The following is a 23067-nucleotide window of genomic DNA, read 5'->3' as shown; positions in this document are numbered from 1 at the left end:
TCAACATACAATACTGGCTTTTTCTCTGAAAGCTTATCTGTTTACCACTTCCAGGTGTTCATTTATTCAGACAAAGTAGTCAGATTATTATTAAATATAAGGATGTTTGTGCCATCTGGTATGTATGAAGACAGTATGAAGGTGGAATTTCTTCTCAAAATAAAACATCACTAATAGGATTCAAAATTTCTTTTTTGATTTTCTCAAAGTACTTTAGATCAAAAATGGATTTCAAATGCAGAGATGGAAAGTGAAACATTACTGTTCTTCTCTAACTGATAAGAACCAGTGTTGGATCCTACCTCCATCTTCAGAGATTCGCCAATATATAGTAGATATATTTTATAATACTGGAGGAAGGAGAAAAAAATTGTCTCATATCAACTAATAAAGATTAGAGAGCACAACAATAACTCGGCAGGATTTTTTAAAAAATGTAAGCAGACACTATAATCTGCTCCCTGCCCAACATAGTGTATACCAGATATATGCAGTGTTCAGCTAAGTTGTATGATCCATATCATGGGAAGGGCAAGATGATACTTGTGATAATAGTATTCATTATAACAATTAGCATTACATTGTTCTTCCGTCACACTGTTCTATGTTTACTCCTTCATGGGAAATTATTCTCACGTTTCCCAATAGTACAGCAAGTAAAACAAATGTCTACATCATGGGACTAGTCCCATCAGAGTCAGGCTCCTTTAATCTTTGCAGTTTCATCCCTGTGCAAAATTGCAACGCAACCTATACATTTTCTGCCATTGTTTAAATGTGTGCTCAATTGGTCATTACACTTTTGTGATTTACTCACTAAGCTGTGGCATTGATTTGGAATACTTGATGACCCTGGAAAATCCTGTTGGAGCAGAATTTGCAGCGTTTTATCTAAACTATGTTCAGAAGTTAAATCCTATAGGGGTGAATGGGGCTTATTCTCATGTAAGAATTGAAAGGATTGCAATTCTGTTCAGAAACATACTGTCTGTACTTAGATACAGCACGAGCAAATGCAAGAAAGCATGACATACATTGGGGAATTGGATGTCTCCTGTGATTATTTTCATTAGGTTAAGATATTACATGCTTTAATTTCAGTATGGTATACACTGCTCGAGGTATATAAGAGAAAAGAGGTACAGTAGTTTCCTTGTACACTGTGGAAAAGCAGAACGAAAAGGGATAATTTCTTTCCATCATCCCTGACAGAATCTTTATGTGTAGTCTGCGAGTTAGAATATACAAATCTAGCAATGATGTTATTCAATAAATGTGAGGTGGAAATAACTAGTTATAGCTGCTGTGAAGCTCTGGTAATATCGCAGGGTATTTTGAAAAGCTGAAGAGGGAAATTTTGAGTTCTGTAACATCTCACATATCCTTTTTAAGCAGAGTGGGGGGGGGGGATATTCTGAGCCACTTTTTGACACAGCCATTCCAAAACACCAAGGAGTGGCAAATAGTAAAAACAAGTACAAACACTTTTTTTCTTTGCAGTTCACCATTACTTGTGCACTCCCGCAAGTCAATACTGCGTATATCTTCAGTAACAAAAAAATGATAATACAGTCAGTCTAGAGATATATTGCCACCTTGGTCTGCAACTTGAGATAAGTCAGAAATATCTCGCAAGTCCTGACTACCTTTTACATTCTTTAGATACTGCAACATATTTGTCTTCTTTAATACAGCAAAAGGCGACTCCTTCTCCAGCAGTCCCAGCAACGGTTGCTTCATGATTTCTGGCACTTCTTCCCTGCCTGTGCTATCATAGAGGTCAGAGATGTCTTGGCTCTTTGGTGAGGTCCACATAAAGTGTGCCTGGGAGATGTCTCTGCCAGTGGCGGTATGCACTCCACCCACGGCATTGTGGAGCCACATTAGCCGCTTTAGACCCTGAAGTGCCCTCCCTCTATCATGCAGGAGCTGATGTTCTGTCACCGCTCTTTTACTGAAATGTTAAAAGTCAATATTGAATATTGTTGAGAAGCAGAAGTACAGTCACACCTGAGGTAGAAAATAGAGTTGCTTGTTTTCTAAGCAAACAAATCCACAGAACAATCCATTGAATCCCAACCCACACCAGTCATGGTTTCACTGCTTGATTTTTCACATTTGACAACAAATTCATTTTTTAAAAGGCTGTGATTCTGTGCATACTTTTTTGGGAATATGTTCCACTGAATACAGTGGGAATTGCATTCAAGTGAATATGTACATATCACACAGACATATAATTGTTTTCTCTCTTGAATTAGAAAGAAATCTCCAATTTCTGTATTTGCAGTTCCATCCTTCCACAGCACAACATGGCGTAAGTTAGATGTGTCAAAATAAGAAATTTAAGGGCCACACCTCTGATGTACAACTGAGCTACAACAGCAGGTGGGGTGATGTGGATCTGGGCCACAATCCTTGATAAAGTGGGGGGGGGGGGAGTGTCACTTGCTCCCATTCTATGGTTTTGATCTTGTGGGACATCACTGATGGGAAAGATTCTATCAGCAGAGCTGGACTCCTTCACCTGCCTCCTCTCCTCCATCTATGGAAATCTTCTGTGGGATCCATCCCTATTTTTCTATTTTGCCTGAGTGTATGTAAAAGTAGGGAGTATGTGTACAGTTTTGACAGTGTTGTCAAAAATCTGGGTTCCGCAACATGTATTTTAGTTCTACAGAGTACCTTTTCTCACAAAGTAAAATTAAGTTGGTATAATTAGCTGCAAACTTTAAATGAACTTTGCATTCCAACTTTTAGAATTCCTGTTGTCCTAACAAATTTCTGAGAGCCAGTCAAGATATAAAGATAACCTTGTTTGTTTATTCATATGTTTGACACTAAACCTAAAGTCACTAAGCTGGACTGCCTTGAGCTATGGAACATGGGGAAGTACAGCAGGAGAAGGGGGTTCGGTTTCCTTTTCCCACACATGTATGTCATGTTATAATAAAATCTCCAACTTTATATGTAAATGAAACAGACAGTCTCACCATCAAGGTCTGCTTTTACTCTGCATGTGTGTTTGGGAATGTTAAAGTTTCGTTTTCTCTGTCTTGCTTTCTGTGAACATCTCTTCTTGGCTTTTCAAAGCTTTACTAAAGAATAAGCTGAGATGCACCACATGGGGGAAAATTTAAAGAAAAACATCTTAATGCAAATCTCAGATTCAGTTAGTTATAGCTGTCTAAGGCCATTAAAGACAATGGGCTTATACATCTGTAGCTCTTCTTAGGACTGCACCACTTGTAGCTTAACACTGGATAAAACTGTATTTAAAAGCATCTGCTTCTATAGTTTATTAAAAATAATAATAAATAGCTTTAAATCCCTGTTTATATTGTTTAAAGGAAAAGGCATTATTAATTTTGCATCCAAAAAATGAAAATGTAGAAAATGCATCCCAGTAAACTAATACATATTAATAAAAATTATTCTTACTTTTCAGCTTCTTGGCTTGTTGCAAAGCAAACCAGAAAAACAATGGGTAAAAATGTCACCATTTGGAACAAGAGCATCTTCTGGTCTTGTAGTCTATTCAACAAGATTATATAAAATAGTCTAAGGATTAATTTCATCAGTACTTTCATGCCATGTTAACTTGAATTAATACAGTAGAAAAACATGAGTACGTTTGTATAACATAGCTATTACACAATCATATTCTTCTCAAACATAGGAAAGGAATATAAGTTATCAGAATTGTGACAGATTTTTAGGAAATATGTGCAAAGAAATAACATTTGGTGAAGGATATAAGGTTTTATTAATAGTGTTATTATTTTTTAAAGTACTGCATTTAACAATTTATTGGCAGATGTCATATGTGCACATAACTTCATATTTATCTACAAATAAGCAACAACAAATATTAGTTGAAAGAAAGTCTTGGAAAGACCAAACAAGATTATTCTCATGCAGAGTACTTACTATTTGTCTTACTATTGGTGTAGTATACAGCAAAGTCAAAGTGCCTTTCTTGTCTCACTCGTTGCTCGTAGATCACCACCAAAACCCCAACTGCAATGACAACCTGCATCAGAGCATCTTTTATAGTTGCTCTGTAATCACACGAACAATAGATAGAAACTGCACATCACCATCAGTGACTAATAACTTTTTTCTCTTGTATAAATGAAATATGTACTTCTGACGACAATAAACCACGGGTGATGAAGTCTGCTGTCTGGCTGGTGATTAAGGCACTGAGACCACCCCTCTTTGTCATATGCCCTATTGCACTGATTCTATTTTAACAGGTTCATAAAATCATGCACTGAGAGTTTGGATCAGTCCATTGTAAGGGAGAAGAATTAATGTTTTTGATCACTGCAGGGACACCACCCAGCCCAGTGTAAGCACTTCTTAATTCCATTTATTTCTGTTAACCTTTCTTCCCTTTTCCACATCCCAACGCAAGATTCTGATGCACCTGAACAATAAGCAGAGCATTCTGTGCCTATGAGGAAAGTGCTACAGTGCCGTACTTCAGAGGCCTTGTGTCATCCTGTTTGACAATAATTCATATGCATCTCTAGATCAGTGCCAATGAGTGCAGTGTTCTTATACATTCAAGTTCAAGCCAAGTTTTTCTAGTAGCCAGCTGGCAAGACACTAAGCAAGAGGGAAGCAGAGACTTCAGCACTACTGAAAGAAGTTATTCCTCTTCTTCCCTTGCCATGTTCTGATCAAATGTTTGCCTATTTTTGATGCCATGGCCCAACCTAGAAATATGATGGAATATTTGTTAATGATTTCTTTATGGTTTTTTAAGCATTTCTAACCTGCTTTCCTCCCCACTGGAGAAGCGAAGAAACTCAAAAATATAATTTGACAAGTAGGAAAATATGCAGCACATCTCCAACATGCTTGGTCCTCAAGCAACTGGCCAGTGACCCTTTGACTCTTGCCTTTGGCTCAAAGCTTTATACCGCAGGTCACTCCAAAGCTAAAACGCTTGAAACTAAGGACGGAACAGAACCTCAGCTCGCATCTCACTCAGCTGGCAGAGGTACTCCCAAGAGTCCTTCCTCTGCTATTTTACACTGATTTTCATATTTGAAGGAGTGCCGTGGTATGAAGACACAAAAGTATGAATTAAATTGGTAGGAAGACATAAGACAGATGTGCGAGTCACTGAAAGCCTGCCTTACCTTACCACAGTTAGGGCATGCTTTGTTCTGAGAGCCCTCACCACTATCATGGATTTTGAACTGAATCAACATTCTGTGTTGTGTGTTGGATCTACCGGTAGTAGAGCCATCCAAGGCAGGAGCACAATTCTTTATTTTGTGTTCCTTCCCTCTACATTTCATTCTAACCCAGCTAAAGCTAATTCTCAGACTCATAGAACCAGCAATGTGACTTGATGGTTCCAGTGAGGAGGGGAAAGGAGTACAATCATCCTTCCTTCCTTTTCCATCAGCATACTTTTTCTTATGAAAGGTGACTTTTGCTAAAAACCTCTGTGCAGTTCCCTGACCTGCAGTTATTAGCTCTTTGAAGGCAAGTGACACCCAGAGGCCAACTGTCATTACTTTCCTCTTCACACCCTTCCTTTGTGGTATCCCATTCAAGTATTGACCCCGCTTAGTTTCCAAGATATGATGAGATGGGCTGTACCATGCTGCCATCCCTCCCCTTCAGTGCCTCCAAAGGTGTTCAGTACTTCATTTTCCAACCAAATAACGACAACAGTAAAGCAAGGGGGAAAACACTGAACCAATAGTTATTTAACATTTTATTAGAAAGCTTTCAAGGCACACATTCTCCATGAGGCACAAGGGTTAAAAACAGACATAAAGTGCTGAATGATTGGATGTAGTCATATGTCTGTTTTGATGGTTTGCTGGCTAAATCTCCTGCTCTTCAGACCTAAGGAGAAAAAGGTTTCAGCCAACCACAATAAGTCACAAATAATAAGGTGTTAATCAAAGAATGACTGCTAAACTGAATTTGCACAAGGCTCTCCAAAGATGTCTGTGAACATTGGAAAGTAAGGACACACTTCACATCGACCTCCCCAAAGGCAGGGTTGATAAGTTTTCATTGTCGGCTGGACTGTACTCTAGGGCTTGAACACATGGGCTTCTTCAGCAACAAAAAACAGAAGTCAGGATGGTGATGTGGCAGACTCAACGCTGCTGAACAAACATAATGTGACAACATCTTGCAAGCTTAACCAGGATTTTCCTCTTGTACAACAGGATGCGATCTTATGGCTACACAAGCAGCATTTCCCCAGGCACATCACATGAGTTTTGTGCACACTGATGTTTCAAGCAACAAAAATTGTGCAGAAGGGGCATGGAAAGAATACACAGGAGCTGGATAGTGGATTGGTTACTTCCATTTCATCTCAGTATCATTTCACTCACTACTGAGCCATCTCTAATCATTCAGTACTGGAGATGGGGTTGCAGGTGACTGTATATGTGCCCCACTGGCCTTGGCAGAGAAACACAGTATTGCTATTGCCTTAATGGCATATTTATTCTGTGCTTCATTGTGTTCACACCTGTTAGTCATGGAAGGCAAATATCAATACACATATATACCTAATTCTTAGTTGTAGCAGCCTGGTATTTATATATTTCTTGCTTGAGACAAGCAAGAGACAAGCATTTTGGAGGTAGGAGAGAAGGTCAGGAAAATGACTACCTCACACAGAGACTGTGGTCTTAATCAGAATTTGCACTGTATCTCATACCCCAGCAGCTGCTGTTAAGCCTGAAACAAACAAACTTGAGACATCCATTCATATGTCTTCTGATGTCATGTCTAGTTTGGCTCTTGGAGTGCTTAATTTTGAGTCGTCATGTTTCTCAAACTAAAGGCTTGCAGCTTTGTTACCTGGTGCAAAAAACACCACAAAGGTCAAAACCTATAACCAATTAAATGTTAAAATAAAGGTTGCAAAATTGGCAGCCTTGTGAACTCTTTCGTTTCCAGGGTACCCAAGAAGTTAATGTAAATTATCTCTCTGTGAAAGCAGAACTTCCTCCTTACACATTTCCAGACTAATAAGCACTAGCTGAAGTCAAGTCTAAAACATCTAGTCTAATTCACTGCTCACCTTTATCACCTCCTCCTTTTAAATAGTCATTAATTGAAGGCCAACTACCATTATAATAAGAACTACAGTTGCATTCAACTGACCAAATTAAAGTCAGTCAGAGAAGTCAAAGCATGCTCCATGAATGGCCACTTAAAGAATTCTGTCATACACAAAGTGCACTGCCATGGCTACTGAGTTCCATAGAGCTTGAGAAGTAGTACTTAAGGGAATATGTCAGGCAGTTCAGGTGATGCAACCAACATTTCCTATCAATGCAGTACAAAAATAACTGTCCTGCATTCATATTGGACCGCACAGCTGCCAGACAACCGTAACAGACCAAAGCTTGGCAATGCCAGCTTCCTGCCCCAAGCGAGGGGTGTCTCTAAACAAAAAAATAGCTCTTGAACTCCTGGTTGTACATTATAATTGCCCAGCTAGAAGTGTAGGATGTTGCATGTGAATGACCTTTAATATTAAAGACCTAATACAATGGAACTTTTGTAGTTGATTTTTAAAAATCAGTTGCCTTTGCTGTCATGACTAATGCCACCTATGCTCTGTGTGTCTGAGCTAGGGAAGCAATATGGAGTATGAAACCACTACAACACCCCCTCTGTATCACATATGCAAACAGCAACATCAGCAAAGGGTAGCGTTGCCAGCTCTGGGTTGGGAGACACCTGGAGATTTGGGAGGTGGAGCCTAATGAGGGCAGGGTTTGGGAATGGGATGTACTTCAATGGGATATAATGCCACCTTCTATTTTTTCCAGATGAACTGATCTCTGTCACCAGAGGATCAGTTATAATAGCAGCCACCACATGGAGCTTGGCAACCCTATGCTGAGGATATGGGCAGGAGGCAGGTACACATCGAGGTGCTACTTATAGACCTGTTTGTAGTTATCTGTGGACCCCCCTCCTGCTCTGCTGACAGGAGTGGGTGGGTTTACCCAGTAGACCTCTGGGACTGACATCAATGCTGTGGTTGTGGTGCTGGCATGCATCCTTGCCACTAACTGTGGCTGGCACGGTGTTCCCTTTGTTCTCCCAGTGCCATTTCCCTGGGGGTCAGTTTCATTTCTTGGCATAGTGCGTACTTCTGGGTGGACCTGGTTGCGTTTGTAGGGAGTGATGGGGGCCCCTTTCTCGCTTTTTATCATTACCTTTGTGCAGTTTTGCAGGGGTCTTGCGCCTTTGGGGGAAGGGGTGTGTGCCATGAACATGTCCCAGTGCTGCATGGCCCCATCTCTCAGGTAATGTGTCCCTGAGGCTGGGTCCCCATGGCTTCCACTCCATAATTGGTTTGTTCTCCCTGTCCATCATGGCCATGTCAAACTGCCATGAGACATATTCTGGGTACAACAGCACAGCTGTTGGGGCTGCTGAGGAAATTGTGGCCCATGTGCCCCTGCTTTGGAGGTGTTTGCCCAGCTCCTGGTCTGTACTGATTGCCTTTAGGGAAATGAACCAGTGTCACCACTGTTGCACCAGTGCTCGTACATATAGGTTATAAGTGTGAGACCTGCAAGACTCCTATGGGAGGGAAGGAATCCCAGGCCCTTTCCCCTTTGTTTGCTTGCTGGACCAAGGCCAGTCACTTGCCTTCCCACTTGCAACACCACCCCTTCTGCCTGTGTGCCTCACACAGCAACCTTGTTCTCCATCAGTGTAGGGTTGCCCTTTCAGTGCATATCTCCAGAGATGAAGTACCTGAGCAGAGATGTGTTCTGAGCAGAGATGTGTCAGAAAAACTACAACCTTTTCTCTCTCCCTCAAAAGTTTATGCTAAATATTTTCTCCATGGAAATGTCTGGGCAGTTCCCACCACTGAACTGCAGTACTAGGTCTAAGTGTGCACAGCAGCCCTGAAAAAACCTGCTCCATGCTGCATGACCTAGCATTTGAATGTGGGTGTCCTTATTGGGGTTTTCTAGTGTGTATGGTGGGGGGAGGGGTGGGTCCAGCTTCTATTTTGGAGTATTATTGGCTGCAGCTGCAATTGCCATGCTGATCTATGCTGGACTTATGGGAAGGCAAAGGCTGCAAGGGATGCATGAGATTTCCTATTGGCATGGATAGCTGTGGGCTACTATGCCATGATTTTTGCTGCTATAACTTTATGCTGATTTTAGGGATGTTTCTGGGGCTGGAATGGCTTAGAAAGCCAACTACATCCAGCTCTGCCCACAGCATGCCCATGGTGCTACCTGTTTCTAAGTTGGAATGGCAGGTATGATGGCATATCACCCCCCTCCCCTCCCCCGGTTACAGAGCTGCTACCACCCATTGTAATTAGGCATAAGGAAACCAAATGTCTTTTTGACTGTTTTAAAACAACACATTAACCACTAAACCACAACAGCGCCTAGTGACCAAATGCTCTCTTGAAAGTTTCTCTTATACTTTACCCCAATAAACAGTCAATGTATTGTCGAAGGCTTTTACGGCCACACAGCCCAGAAAACCCACCAGAACCAGTCAATGTATTAATTAAAACTGTTATTTAAAAATTAATCTGGTACAAAACTCTATTGCACTGGAATACCCTATAGGAATCAATTCTATAAAAACATAAAGGTAATTCTTAGTAAATCTGACTTTTAGAAATAAGATTAAATTTCAAAGCATCTTACCCAGAGCTTTGCCTTCAGGGGAAGGCAGGTTTCACTGAATTCTAAATTTGAGAGACTCAGAGGCAATGGGGTGTTGCCAGTTTATATAGAAGCTATTATATAAGCTAACACATGACTTTACTAGACTTTCTGATTCATACTAAATGTATGATGTAAAAGATCTCTGAGCATCCCAAAAAATAATTGTTGCAAACTCTGTTCCACTTGTTCTGTGATTTATTCTGGGCATAAAGCCATTTATTCATAAGTTATTTATCAAGGCTGAACACTGCAAGTTAGCTAGAACAGTTAAAATGCATGTTTGCAGCATTTACACAAGAACTACCTTACACAAGCTATACACAAGAACTACGAGAAAATAAATGCAAACTACTGTGTCAAAACATCCTGAACAATGATTTAAAATTAAAATCCACGACACTCCGCTGTGGCAGCTGGACATTTGGGATATATCTGTCAAAGACGAGTTGCCAGAAAGGGTACAAATGATACATCATTATAAGTGCCGTGCTAGTGTACAAACAGGTGGAGATACACCTGCTATAGCTGCATTATGCTTAGTTGACTTTCTAAGCACTTCTGGCTCTGGTCTTTAGATGCAGCTATAAGTGTTCAATGGAAACTGTTTCAACTGCAAGTGTGGGAAAGCATTATTATCAGCATGGCCAGATCTGTGAATACTTAAATCCAGAAATGTAACCATGAACCGACAAGACAATTCTTTCTACAAACCTGAGAAAAGCTCCAGGTTTGCAATCTAAAAAAACCAAAAACAAAAAATTGGGGAGTTGCCAGGAGGAGTGAAAGAGAAAATAGCATGAGAAAGGTGATATGGGGAAACTGAGATACTCTCACCCACAAGTCCTTTAATGTTCCCACTATTCAACTGGCCCTGGCTCTAAATCCAGAACTGCACAACTTGAATAGACCTTTTCCTTGGAAAACCAAATCGGGTATTGGGGGGGGGGGGATAAATATAGATTGACTGGTGGGTGAGAAGACAGGGAGAAGGAATAAAAAGCGGAAAGGAGAGATTTCAGGGAAATGATAGTGGGGAGGTAGGGATGCACTTTGCAAGTCCTTGCAGGTTCCCCATTAGTTTTTTAATGACGTTATACATTTTTATTTACATATAATAGTAATGCTATTGTAGAACTAAAACTCCAAGCTATCCAACTATAAAGAGCATTCTTCTCTTGACAGGTTAAAAAGTGTTGTGTCATCAGTGAAACATGGGGACAATTTCAGAATGTAGTATTGATAAAACTTTTTACTTTACTCAAGAAGCAAACATCTGACATGCAACCAACTGTGTGATCCCAGTGAAAGTCTGATAACCCCTGTGATCTTCTGGGGTTTTCTCTAGTCTCCCTCTAGCATCCCCCTGCAACAATCCTACTGTGGACTTGTCCTACTGTGGACTGACACAAATAGGCTTCAAGTAGTTAAATAAATGGGGCTATGTAAATAAAACAGAAAGGAAACTGGCTTGTCTCCAGAAAGGCAATCAGCTCTCCTTGCTGGCCACTAGGTGGCAGGGTCCTGCAAGGCTACATGCTGGTGCGATTTGTCAAGGAAAGAAGGCTGGGAGCAGCTGCAATACCAAAGCAAAACAAAGGCAAAGAAACAAATGACATAAAGGGAAACAAATTCTTTAATAATTTTCACAACTATTTCCATCTGTGCCATTTGAGGTTTGCTCATACCAAAAGAAGGGGTGAATCAGCTGCTTGCCACAAAAAGTTAGGATCTGTGGTGTAAAAAATAAAGTCAGGGTGAAGTCAGCAGCATTTAGGTATCTAAATCTGAGTGAATGATATCTTCATGGAAATGAAGTTTTGTTAAAAGTAATCTAACCAGTTTTTAATGTAATCAACCAATTTTCCAGGGGTCTTTTTTGTGAAGCTTAATTAAGGTTCCCTCCTTCTCACTCAGTATACCACTGAGCTAGAACCCATTCTCATGTCCAGTGAAAACATTTATTAATTTCGTTGTGACCTAATTGGGAGTGTGAATGAGTGGGGAAGAAGCTATTCCCACAGTCCAAGGGTGCCTACACTACAGTTGCTGTGAATGTAGCTCTATAGTGTTGCTGGGGGTAAGAGGCATTTCTGTTCTGGGGCAACTTAAGGAGCTGATTCATACCTGCTCTGTTACTGCCCCCTCCTCCGCATCAGCATAGCAATTTGCGCCTACTGTGCTCTGCCAGCAGTCAGCAATGGTGAAGTGGTGCTAGAATGCTCCTCTGGTGTAGCTTCAGGTGGTAAAAGGATATCTTGGGAATATAATTGAGAGCCAGCGTGGTGCAGTAGCTAAGAGCAGGTGGACTCTAATCTGCAGAACTAGGTTTGATTCCTCACTCCTCCACATGAGCAGTGGACTCTTATCTGGTGAATGAGATTTGTTTCCCCACTCCTGCATTCCTGCTGGGTGACCTTGTGCTAGTCACAGTTCTTCAGAACTCTCTCAGCCCCACCCACCTCACAAGGTGTCTGTTGTGGGGAGAAGAAAGGAAAAGGATCTTGTAAGCCACCTTGTATCTTTATAGGAGAGAAAGGTGGGGTATACATCCAAACTTCTTCACAATTCCACAGCAGCTGTTCAGCCCCCTCAGCAGTTTCATCCCCACCCCTACCCAAGACTGAAGTGTTGGTGTGGCATGGTACAGTCCTTTTTACCACTTTATTCACCTGTAGGCATAAATCATGCCTCAGAGGTGGAAACTATGAAGACAACACAACATTAAAAATATACAGGGATAAATATTGTTTTATTTGTTGTTACACTAAACATCAAGTGATTAAGGGGAATCTATGATTGAAGTCTATAAAATTATGCATGGGGTAGAAAATGTCGACAGAGAGAAATTTTTCTCTCTTTCTCACAATACTAGAACCAGGGGGCATACATTGAAAATGCTGGGGGGAAGAATTAGGACTAATAAAAGGAAACATTTCTTCATGCAACGCGTGATTGGTGTTTGGAATATGATGCCGCAGGAAGTGGTGATGGCCACTAACCTTGATAGCTTTAAAAAGGGCTTGGACAGATTTATGGAGGAGAAGTTGATCTATGGCTATCAATCTCGATCTGAGATTGCAAATGCCTTAGCAGACCAGGTGCTTGGGAGCAGCAGCCGCCGAAGGCCATTGCTTTCACATCCTGCATGTGAGCTCCCAAAGGCACCTGGTGGGCCACTGCGGGTAGCAGAATGCTGGACTAGATGGACTCTGGTCTGTTCCAGCAGGCTCTTTCTTGTGTTCTTAAGTAGACTCTCTAAAAATTTGTTGTCCTTGCTTGTTTTTGAGCTTAACTTTTAAAAATATCAGTTTAGTCAGCTGCAAATGAACAAAATACTGTTATTCAAATCATGGCATTAAAACAGATTTACTCCCTTTCACAGTGCTATTCCAAACTATAGCTAGCAGAATTATATTTTACTGAATTACATGCTAAAGAGAGAAAACTCAGTCAAACACTCCAAACCTATAATGCTAATACATGATTCAGAGAAGACATATGACAATTCTGTGGCTGAAGCTAAATAAGAAATACAGTGAACAGTCAGGATGAAAGAGCACTTAATCAAGGCATCCTCCAGACAACCTTACTGTTCTAGTTTCATGTCCCTTTGTTACCATTTTTTACCACTGCATGGCATGGGCCATTGAACTAGGTGGGCCTGGCCTGGGTTGCCTCCTATACACAGTGCTAGCTTTGGTTGTAGGAGCCAGCATTGTTGCGGTAGTGCCCAAGCTCTTGGGGGAGGACTCCCTAACCAGGACAGCTGGATTTCCACCCCTGCTCACTGCCAGTATGTAATTGCCCCTTCAGGTTGAGCCTCTGAAGATGGGGCAGTTGTTATGTTTTTGAAATGGGACACGTTAGTTACAAGGCATGGAATTTGCTCTCCTCCTTGGGTGTTAGTACTATGTTGTCCCTCAGTGATCTGAAGTATGCTCTGTTTCACCTCACCCACTGAAGTGCAATGCTGTGCACTCTAATTCTGCACATCAGAGACCTCTAAGACAGAGTCTCATGCTATATGCCTTATCCCTGAACTATGGGGTATCCTGATTGGGGTTTATGTCATGTGTGGGGTGGCTGTGATTGGGTACAGAGAAGGGAGGTAATTGGTTGCAGCTGTAGTCAGCATCCCGTGTGCCTCTGGGGCTTTGGTGGGGGGCTGTCCCTGGGGGAGCACTTGGCCTTTTCTGTTGTATGGAACCTATGGCCCATACTGTGGTTTTTGACTGTGTAATTTTTTGCCAGTTGGGGAGGGCCAGGGGCTGCAGGCTGAGATGGATGGCTTTAGGAGCTGACTAACCCCTGCCACTTCTCTGGCTCCACCTCTATCCCTGCCAGTGCAGCTGGCTGTGCTGGGGTTGCTAGGCTGATGCCTGGATAGGGCACAGAACTGCCAGAACACTCTGCTGGTGCGGCATCAGCTTCCTGTGCACTTGTGCCCTCCCCCCCCCCCCCCAATTGTGGAGTAAGTATGGCTGGGAGGCTGTTTCTCTAGCATGGGGATATGGGGTGGGAAAACCTTTATCTGCTCAGTAAAAGGCTCAGGAGCACAGGGCGAGCAAAAAAGGTGCCTGACCTAAAAAAAGTCTATGTAGGATTTACTGTGGTGATACCATCTCAAGTATTTATAACAACTCTAAGCATTTTTTGCTATACAATCTATCACAGTCTATTCCAGATAGATTGATGAGTTTGTGGCAGTCAGCACAAAGAGACTCAAATGGGATAAGTACAATCCTGTATCATACAATAATTTAAGCAAAAGGAGGCTGCTTGGTAGATGTCGCAGGCATTGAGATCCAGCTGTTTAGAAATCACTATTTTACAGAAGAAACTTAGTGGGTGGGCGAACCCTTTTTAGTGAATGCTGAATCTGTCAGAAAAGATAGCAGAGACTGCCGATTCTGACTTAACTCTATGAGAAACTTTCCAGCCTGCCAAGTCTTCTTTGACCTCCCAGCGGGGTTACCATAGTGACCGCGACCCAGCCCGCGGGGCAGTAAGCGTGAAAAAAAGCGGCTCTTGAGTCAGGGCGTCTTTGGAAGATGCGCGCGCAGTCCTGGAATGTCTATCAAAGCACAGATGAGAAATCATTGGTGGATATTCTACTTACGTCGCAAAGAGGGGCAGGACGTTTATAAATTCAGGGCGTGTAGCGGCTGTCCGCCATTTTGTCCAGTGTGGAGAAGCGGGAGTCGCGGAGAAGACGTGTCTTGGCGGGAAAGCGAACAGGATTATTCGACCCGAGTAGCCGCGAGGAGTAAAGGAGCGGCACCAAAGTAGCTGCAATAGCAGCAATTTAGGATAGCTCTCTTAGCCCGGAAGCCGGTGAGAGAGGGTGGGGTGGTTAGGCCGCGCGGTTGCGACAGCAGACAAAGAGCCGCCGCCATTTTGTGTAGTCGGAATGCCGTCGCCAGGCAGTTAGTTCTGTGGAATGGGCGAAGGGAGAGAGGATATCAGTTGATCAGGCACGGGGGACGCTGCTGCTGCTTCCTTAGAATCACGGCGAATGGAGGGGGGATTGGGAAAGCAGCTCGGGAAATTCGTCTCCAGTTAATAGTTATCACAGGTTTCCTTAATTTTGTGGAAAAGCGAATCGCGGTTTACCACAGCACCGACACACAATCGAAATATAGAACTGGCCAGCTCCTCAAGGAGGCGTGGCAGTAAGCCCGTTTCTGGATCGGGAGCTGTGTGCAGTTGCAAGAGATTGGCTTGGGAAAATGGTCTGAATTTGGGGACTTATCCCCTAAAAGGGCGCCCTTCTACTTTGCACCCAGGTCTTAAGGTGGTCTGGGTATTATAAGCGGTGAAATGTTGTTGGAAGGATTGGGCTTTTATAAGTTATCCTCGTTTCGTGCGGCCCTGTTGAGTGTGTCTTCCATATCTGTCTCTGGATATGAGAGTTGTAACGATTGCGTGTGTGCAACAGCTTTTCGGTGATGCTATAATAAAGCAGTGCTGGGTTCTGCTCATAAAGAGAATTGAGTCATTCTCTTCCCCCCCCCCCCCCATGTCTTTCAGAGATGCATCGTGATTCGTGTCCACTGGACTGCAAGGTGTATGTAGGTAACCTTGGGAACAATGGCAACAAGACTGAATTGGAACGTGCTTTTGGCTACTATGGACCACTGCGTAGTGTGTGGGTGGCTCGGAATCCCCCTGGTTTTGCCTTTGTTGAATTTGAAGACCCACGTGATGCCGCTGATGCAGTGCGAGAACTAGATGGGAGGTAAAGTCATGCTTTCACTTTTGTGGGGAGGGTGTTCTTGTGTTCTCTGGGCAATCAGTAACAGCATATTTTGGTTGTGGTATTATTACTTGAGAAGTGTGTTGAAAGTGAACTGGCTGTGAAAAATTTAGCAGTCAGGCTTCCTTACAATGTTCCTGACAGATAAATAACATGGTGTACTTGTGTGAAAGGCATATTTTTCTCTAGGGGAAATAAACCCAAAGCTTACAGAAGCTTGTAAGTGTTACTAATCCTTTGCTTGGGTTGGAGTTTCTTACAAATGCCCCTTAAATGCAAAGCATTATCATTGTGTAGTTTCCCAAGCTCTGCAGTGCTGTTCAGGCTGCTATACAAGTTTTTAATATATTTGAAAGCAGGTTCTTTGGAGAGGTTTACTAGCTTAAGAAATAGCTTGCATAAAAAAGGCTTCAGATATGTGTAGTGTAGACAGGAAACAGAATTCTACATATCTGGCATGTTAATGTTTTAACTTTACTTTTATGAAGCTAAGCAGGAAATTAAAATACAGACTGCAGTAAAAATGTTTGCTGATGACCAAAGTGAGTAACGGGAGCCTTGCAGGTTGTCTAAATTCATTCATTTAGAAAAATCCACAGGCAGAGGGTGTTAGTTCAGTTTGGTTATTATTGATGATGACCTTTCCCCTTCAGAACACTTTGTGGATGCCGTGTCAGGGTGGAACTGTCCAATGGTGAAAAGCGTAGTCGAAACCGTGGTCCACCTCCTTCATGGGGTAGACGTCCTCGGGATGATTACCGTAGAAGAAGTCCTCCACCTCGCCGCAGGTACCCATGATAATCACAGAACTTATATAGATCTTAATATTATTATAATTTGACATAATAGATTTTTTGAAAAGTATATTGATTGTGAATATCAAATTCTCAAATTTTAAATTGTTAAATGTGTTAGGGGAAGACTGACTAAGCATACATTGTCAAACACTGACTTTTGTCTTCAGGTATCTATACCAGTTGATAGTGCCCTCTAACATCGATTATCTTCTTTCCTTCTGGAGTCTATTCATTCTCTAGTTATTTCCTTTTTCTTCCCAGTCCTCAAACTTAGTTTTTTTGCTTTTCTTTCTCCATTGTGGTAAACGCTACAACAGGTTGACTTTTTCACTGAGATTTTTTCCATCTTAGCCCAAGTATATGCCCAGCAGGCAACTGCTTAAAAAGTAAATTAACAGTTACTTAGCTACATTTTTCACTTGTAAAATCGTTGACTCTGCTGTCATTTGAGTTCTACAACACTAAATTTTTACTTGGAATGGGTGCTAGCTGTTCACTTCAGTACTTGGCTTCTACAAGAACTTATAATCACCTGCAACAGGCTAAGGACAAGATAAGAGTGAAACACAGTAGGAGTATTTGTTAGCTAATAGATGGTTGTACTGATGGCTTGTTTTTCATTTTTTTATGCTTTTTGGTCCATCTATTAATAAAAATGAACCCGTTACAGAGTCACCATCATGTCTCTTCTCACCACCCTCTGAGTCTGCATTAGCCAGTCAACTAGCCCTTTCAGCGTCATGTGACCAGCGCGCCCCATTCAGCTTGGCTGGTGTCGTTTCACATGACCCAGGCATGGCCAGTCGTCAGGTTGCACCGCCCTTTGGTTCCCGAGCATGCTGTTTTCTCTCAGCCTTCTCTCCAACCTTAACCAAATCGGCAGCAGCCACCTCGACCGCCCACACATTCCCGGCCAATCAGCTCAGCTGTTTATTTACCAAATGTCTTCACAACAACTGCAGCAGCAGCCTTCGGCTAACAAAAAAGCAGGAAAAATCCACAACACCCCCTTCGCCAACCAACTAAATACAACGCAACATCTGGCAAAACCTTTTCAGCAAATTCTTCTTGGCAGTCAGTCCGGCAGCCTCACCTCACCATTTCTAGCTTGTTGAAACCAAAAAACTAGTAAGTTTTTCCTGCTTATACAGTTTACTGCTGGTTAAAATAAGGAGTAAGCGGCTTATAAGTAATTATTTTTCTCAATCAAAGGCTGGCTGTGCATAATTTAGTGGTAACATACATATGTTGCTTGAATAAAACTTTTAAGGGTGTTATGGAAGCTTAATATAAGTAACTAAACTGCAGTATTATTTGCATGCGAGATGGCAAACTACATTTAATTGCTAACATTTATTCCTTGCAAAAATCTGCCAACTCCTTTCACCTTTAAATGGTTTTACTAACAGTTTCAGAACTTAAAACAATTATTTTTGGGATGAACTGGGCAGACTAAGGTTCTGTAGTCTAAACACAAAATTTACATTCACAAATATGCAGTTCTACTTTAGCATTTAATGGCATTGTCACTGCATTGGTCTTTCACTTGGTACCATGTGTCCTCTGTGGACTCTTACCCTGCATGGGTTCCAAAATAGTGGTTTATACCAATTTTGGAACGACTTGTGCATCTTTGGATAGTGTTGTAGGCAGAGGAGTTAGTTGAGATGGAAGTGCTGCATTGGACAGGTGTGCTGTGAGGTTTTTTTAGTTAAAGCAAACTCATGGTTGGAAACATCCTGATCACGCTGAGTTTTGTTTTACTGCCTTAATCTTTTCATTTGGCTGGTCGATGGGTGCCATTTATGATACACTCACTGGGCCCAACAGTGACTTGACAAGTTGGGAATTGCCTCACCCCAGTAGTGCTGAATTGATGAAAATACTCATTTTTCTTTTTCTGATTTTAGATCTCCACGAAGGAGAAGTTTCTCTCGTAGCCGCAGCAGGTAAATTGTTGGCATTGTTTATAGAATGGTGAAGGATTGTAAGTGACTGAACTGATAGTGTTGTGGCCCGGAGAAAAATTTTCTATGGGAAATAGTGATTATTTGTAAATATTTGGTTTTAATGTTATCCAGTGGACAAAAATATATAGCTTATTTGCCTTTATTTTTTCAATGTTTGATGTGATGTCATTACACTGTTATACAACCTATATGCAGAAAATGTCAGGTTATTGTAACGTGTAATCTGAATTCACATTTGAAATAACAAATATATCTAATAAAGCAAATGATTTCAGAACTGAAAAGACGTTTAATAAAATAGCGTATACTAAGATCAATTTCTAAAATGTGATATTCAAGAGATTAGAGGGTTTATGTGGTAAAATGCTACTGTATTGGTCTATTTTCTATGAGGGTCATTAAGAGTTCATAAATATATGTAATGTAATTCTGAATGTTCTTGCTACAGATCCCTTTCTAGAGATAGAAGGAGAGAGAGATCACTGTCAAGGGAAAGGAATCATAAGCCTTCTCGTTCATTTTCCAGATCTCGTAGGTAAGAATGCTGTTTTGTTGCACTATGTTCAGTACAGTTAATTTACTAGAAGAATTTGAATTTAGCTCTATTACATTTTGGCTTGGTATGATATTCTAGGAGGAATTCTAATTTCATGTTTAAGTTGGGTGTTTTTGACATAATTTGGGTAGTAAAATATATTGAATTTAATTTGTCAAGCAATGCAACTTAATATTTGATCTATTTATTCCATTTAGCCGCTCCAGGTCAAATGACAGGAAATAGAACTTGAGGAAGAGCAATGTACAGGAAGTCACATTAGAGCTGAGGAAAGGAGTATGTAAAGAACATTGTTTTCTTTAAGACTTCATAAGCTTGGTGCATTTTTAAAATGTTTTAGCTGTCAATTTTTTTTCTTGTCTCTTGTAACAGGTGACAAATGTAACAGTTGTTGAATCTGTATATGGTTCTGAGCAGATCATACGAAGTGTAATAAACTTCACAATGTACCCTTAAGCATGAGTTGAATTTACATCAATGTTAACTAGTACCTTGTATAACTTTACCAAATAAACCAGAAGAGCCATGCAGTGGCAGATGTGTCTAGTCTAAGTTGTATAACGTGCATGGATTATAAAATTATCAAGATTTGCTACAATCACAGATCTATTCAGGGTTAGCTCTTGAAACTTGGCCAGAATAGCGATCAGAATAAAAACAAAGGCCAGGAAAGGGAATATAAAAACCTTGTAGGTAGATTTTTAAAAAACTGTTTGCAGGTTACAGTTTGTAGTAGCTCAAACTTAGAACTACATTCTGTTGTGTAAAATACAGATGTAATTTTGTATTTTTGGAAATGGAATGTTGCTTAGACAATGAACTGCCAGATACTGAAGCAAATGATTTGTATGCATAAGGGTACATTGCGGGTGATAACATTTTCTTACTGTGCAGAAGTTGTCATGTCACTGTAAACACTTTGGAGATTTTGGGATTAAAGTTTTGGTTACAAATCGTTGTAAGCATTTAACTTTTATATCTTGACGTACTTTCGAGCAAAATATAACCTCCAGATGGACTTGTGTACAGTTTAATTTGAACTGTTACTATTTGTGGAGCCATATTCAAATTTCACTGTGCTTAATGCTTGGATAATCCACTGTTCAAAGAGAATGTTCATACATAAAGGAACTACTCCCACAGAGCCCCTTGTTAAAATATCTCCTGTTCTGATGGTGGTTCCCTTGATCATGAGCCCGCATTATAGATAAGATGGCTACTACATGACATGCAGACAAGTTTTAGTAACGTATGGCTTAGCATGCTGCACTCAGATGAGTTGAAGTAATGAGGCACTCAAATTAATCACTTGAGCTTGCTATTAAGGGATTCAAAATTATGCATCAAACTTAGCTTTGTAGATGTGACAAAGCTAAAACTGCATTGCTTTAAAGTGAAGTGTTGCATGCAATGTTTATCTGCAATAGAAACTGCTTATGACACATGTAATTAGAACACCAGTATGTACATTGATGTTGTATGCTAGAAAGTGATTGCTCTTGCATTTAGATTAAATCCATACTACTTGAAAATACCTTGTTGAATTTCTTATCCAGCTTTGAAAAGGGAACACTACTGCAGCATATAATTTGTCAAAATAACCATCCAAAGTGTCTTACTATCTTGAGCAAAGAGCAAGCACAGCCTGTATCTTTAGTTTGAGGAAATTATTTTCCAGCAACTAAGCTACAAAAATCAGTGACAATCCAGCATTCTTGGGTCAAGTCAATAAAAGTTTTGCTTAGCTGATTTTGATCTGCTGCACCAAAAGGAAAAACTCAAACACAGACCTTCAGAAAACACCTTTGAGTGTGATTTCAAGTATTCTGCCTAGTTTACATAGTGGCATGGTAAAGCTTTCAGCAGTGGTGTAACATACTATGGGTTGGAAAATGGATGGCTAGTGTTACATTTAAGTTTAGTAATTTTTGTTTCTAGCAGTTTATATTACTAGTCTTTTCAAGCTTGGGTAAAGGGAATATGTTCCGCAAAGTATTTTCTTGCAATTGTGTTATCATTGTCTCCTTAAGGGAAGTGACTAAGGAGTTGTTTGGATTGATTTTGACTGGGAATCAGCAATTTTCCTAGATTCTACCCCCACCTTGCCAGAGGAGATTATGGATTGAAGATGCCCGGGATACCACTGCAGTGTGATCCATGCAAAATTTAATCTTTTAGTGAGAATGTCAACTATTAACTGGGGAGCATTAAAGAGGCTTAATCCATTAACCTCATTTGCTGCCCAAAAATCCTTTAGAATGTGCAGCTGCAAGGAGAAATGCAGTAGGTTCCACATATTTGATATAGTTACAATTAAAACCTTTCCCCAGAGGTGCAAGGATATCCTTGTCAGCAGAGGTTTTGTTTCATCTTATAGTTTTCCTTTTCCAGCATGATTTGGTTTTGCTTTGGGCCAATGCTGGTTCATTCACTTTCATGGCACTTGTGGTACAATTGTGAGCAATGTAGTACTTCAGATGCTAAATTCCCCAGCTGCTAATTTTCAGTTGATTCATTAAAGCCTAAAGGGGGTAAGTTAGAAATTGAGCTATTTTGAAGTGAAGTATGACAGCTTTAAATGGTAACATAGGACCAACATTACAGAGAAAAATTGGGTATAACTACTGTTATCTTTCAAAAGCCACCAACAGTTCCTACTCTTATTTATATTTGACATGTCAGCAGTAATTTTAAGAATACTTACAGACTATGATGATAAATGCTGCACCTGTGCTACTAGCCAATTTCTAATGTTTGTTTTCATCATTATTATTATTAATTCAATTTGGTATACCGCCCCATCCCCGGAGGACTCTGGGTGGTGTACAACATCAACATAAAATACAATAACAAGAGGGGTGAGTAAATAACAACAAATAATATCTAACATGAAAAACTCAGCCCCATAAACTCTAAAATATTAATTTAATTTCAAACAGTGATTGCTATACCTGATTAATGTAGATGCTAGCGTGCTCATTATGGTTGTTGGTGTATACTGAACTTCCTATCCAAAATGATACAAACTGGTGCAAAGCAGGCATAAGAACTTCTTTGATTACACTGTGTGGAAGTGTCCTGTCATATTGGTGAAGTTTTATCACATTAAAACTACCAGGTTGTACAAGCGACAGGGCTCATTTTACTAAATAACTGGCATGAGCAATTTCTCTTGTAGTAAAAAGATTACCGTATATACTCGTGTATAAGTCGACCTGCATATAAGTCGAGGCACCTAATTTTACAACAAAAAACGTATTGACTCGCATATAAGTCAAGGGTGGGAAATGCAGCAGCTACTGGTAAATTTAAAAAATGTAAATAGATACCAATAAAATTACATTAATTGAGGCATCAGTAGGTTAAATGTTTTTGAATATTTCAAAGAAAAACAGTAAACTAGCTCTGTAAGTGGAAAAGAGGGTCAACAAAAACAATATGATCGCAACAATAACTTTAAAAGTACAAAAACCTTAGCTCAGTCAGCAACCAAGCCAAAACACAAGAGTTAAAATCCTTCAAAACAGGATTTTGGGTCAGAGGAGGAATGTTTATGTCAGCAGTACCAACATTTCAGAGTATCTTTAGGAGACCCTCCTGATGATTCACATGTGTATGTGAAAGGGTATTGTGGAATAAAAACCTGAGAAGGATGGTGTGTTTAATAGTGGACTCATAATCTGGAGAACAAGGTTTGATTCCCTAGTCCTCCACATAATTGGTGGACTCTTGCCTGGGAAACTGGGTTTGTTTCCCTGTTCCTGTACATGAA

The 23067-nt window shown here is 40.7% G+C and overlaps 1 protein-coding gene and 1 long non-coding RNA gene across 2 annotated transcripts; one reads left to right on the top strand and one right to left on the bottom strand.

Annotated features, from left to right (window-relative positions):
- Positions 1-1837: 1837 nt before the first annotated feature.
- Positions 1838-4016, bottom strand: LOC125433063. Its single transcript, XR_007244589.1, has 3 exons — positions 3931-4016; positions 3442-3534; positions 1838-1954 (listed from the first exon to the last, which is right to left on the bottom strand). It is a non-coding gene; the product is annotated as an uncharacterized LOC125433063 (long non-coding RNA).
- A 10857-nt stretch (positions 4017-14873) lies between these two features.
- Positions 14874-20827, top strand: SRSF3 (serine and arginine rich splicing factor 3). The gene is made up of 6 exons (XM_048497382.1): positions 14874-15050; positions 15747-15954; positions 16626-16760; positions 18680-18718; positions 19188-19274; positions 19493-20827. Exons 2-6 carry the CDS (start codon positions 15749-15751, stop codon positions 19518-19520), a joined length of 495 nt encoding a protein of 164 aa, XP_048353339.1. The 5' UTR covers positions 14874-15050; positions 15747-15748; the 3' UTR covers positions 19521-20827.
- The last annotated feature ends 2240 nt before the right edge of the window (positions 20828-23067 follow it).

The sequence above is a fragment of the Sphaerodactylus townsendi genome, linkage group LG05 (genome assembly GCF_021028975.2).
Source record: "Sphaerodactylus townsendi isolate TG3544 linkage group LG05, MPM_Stown_v2.3, whole genome shotgun sequence".
Classification (NCBI taxonomy): domain Eukaryota; kingdom Metazoa; phylum Chordata; class Lepidosauria; order Squamata; family Sphaerodactylidae; genus Sphaerodactylus; species Sphaerodactylus townsendi.
The sequence above is the reverse complement of the archived record's forward strand: the minus strand, read 5'-3'. Positions and strand labels throughout refer to the sequence as shown.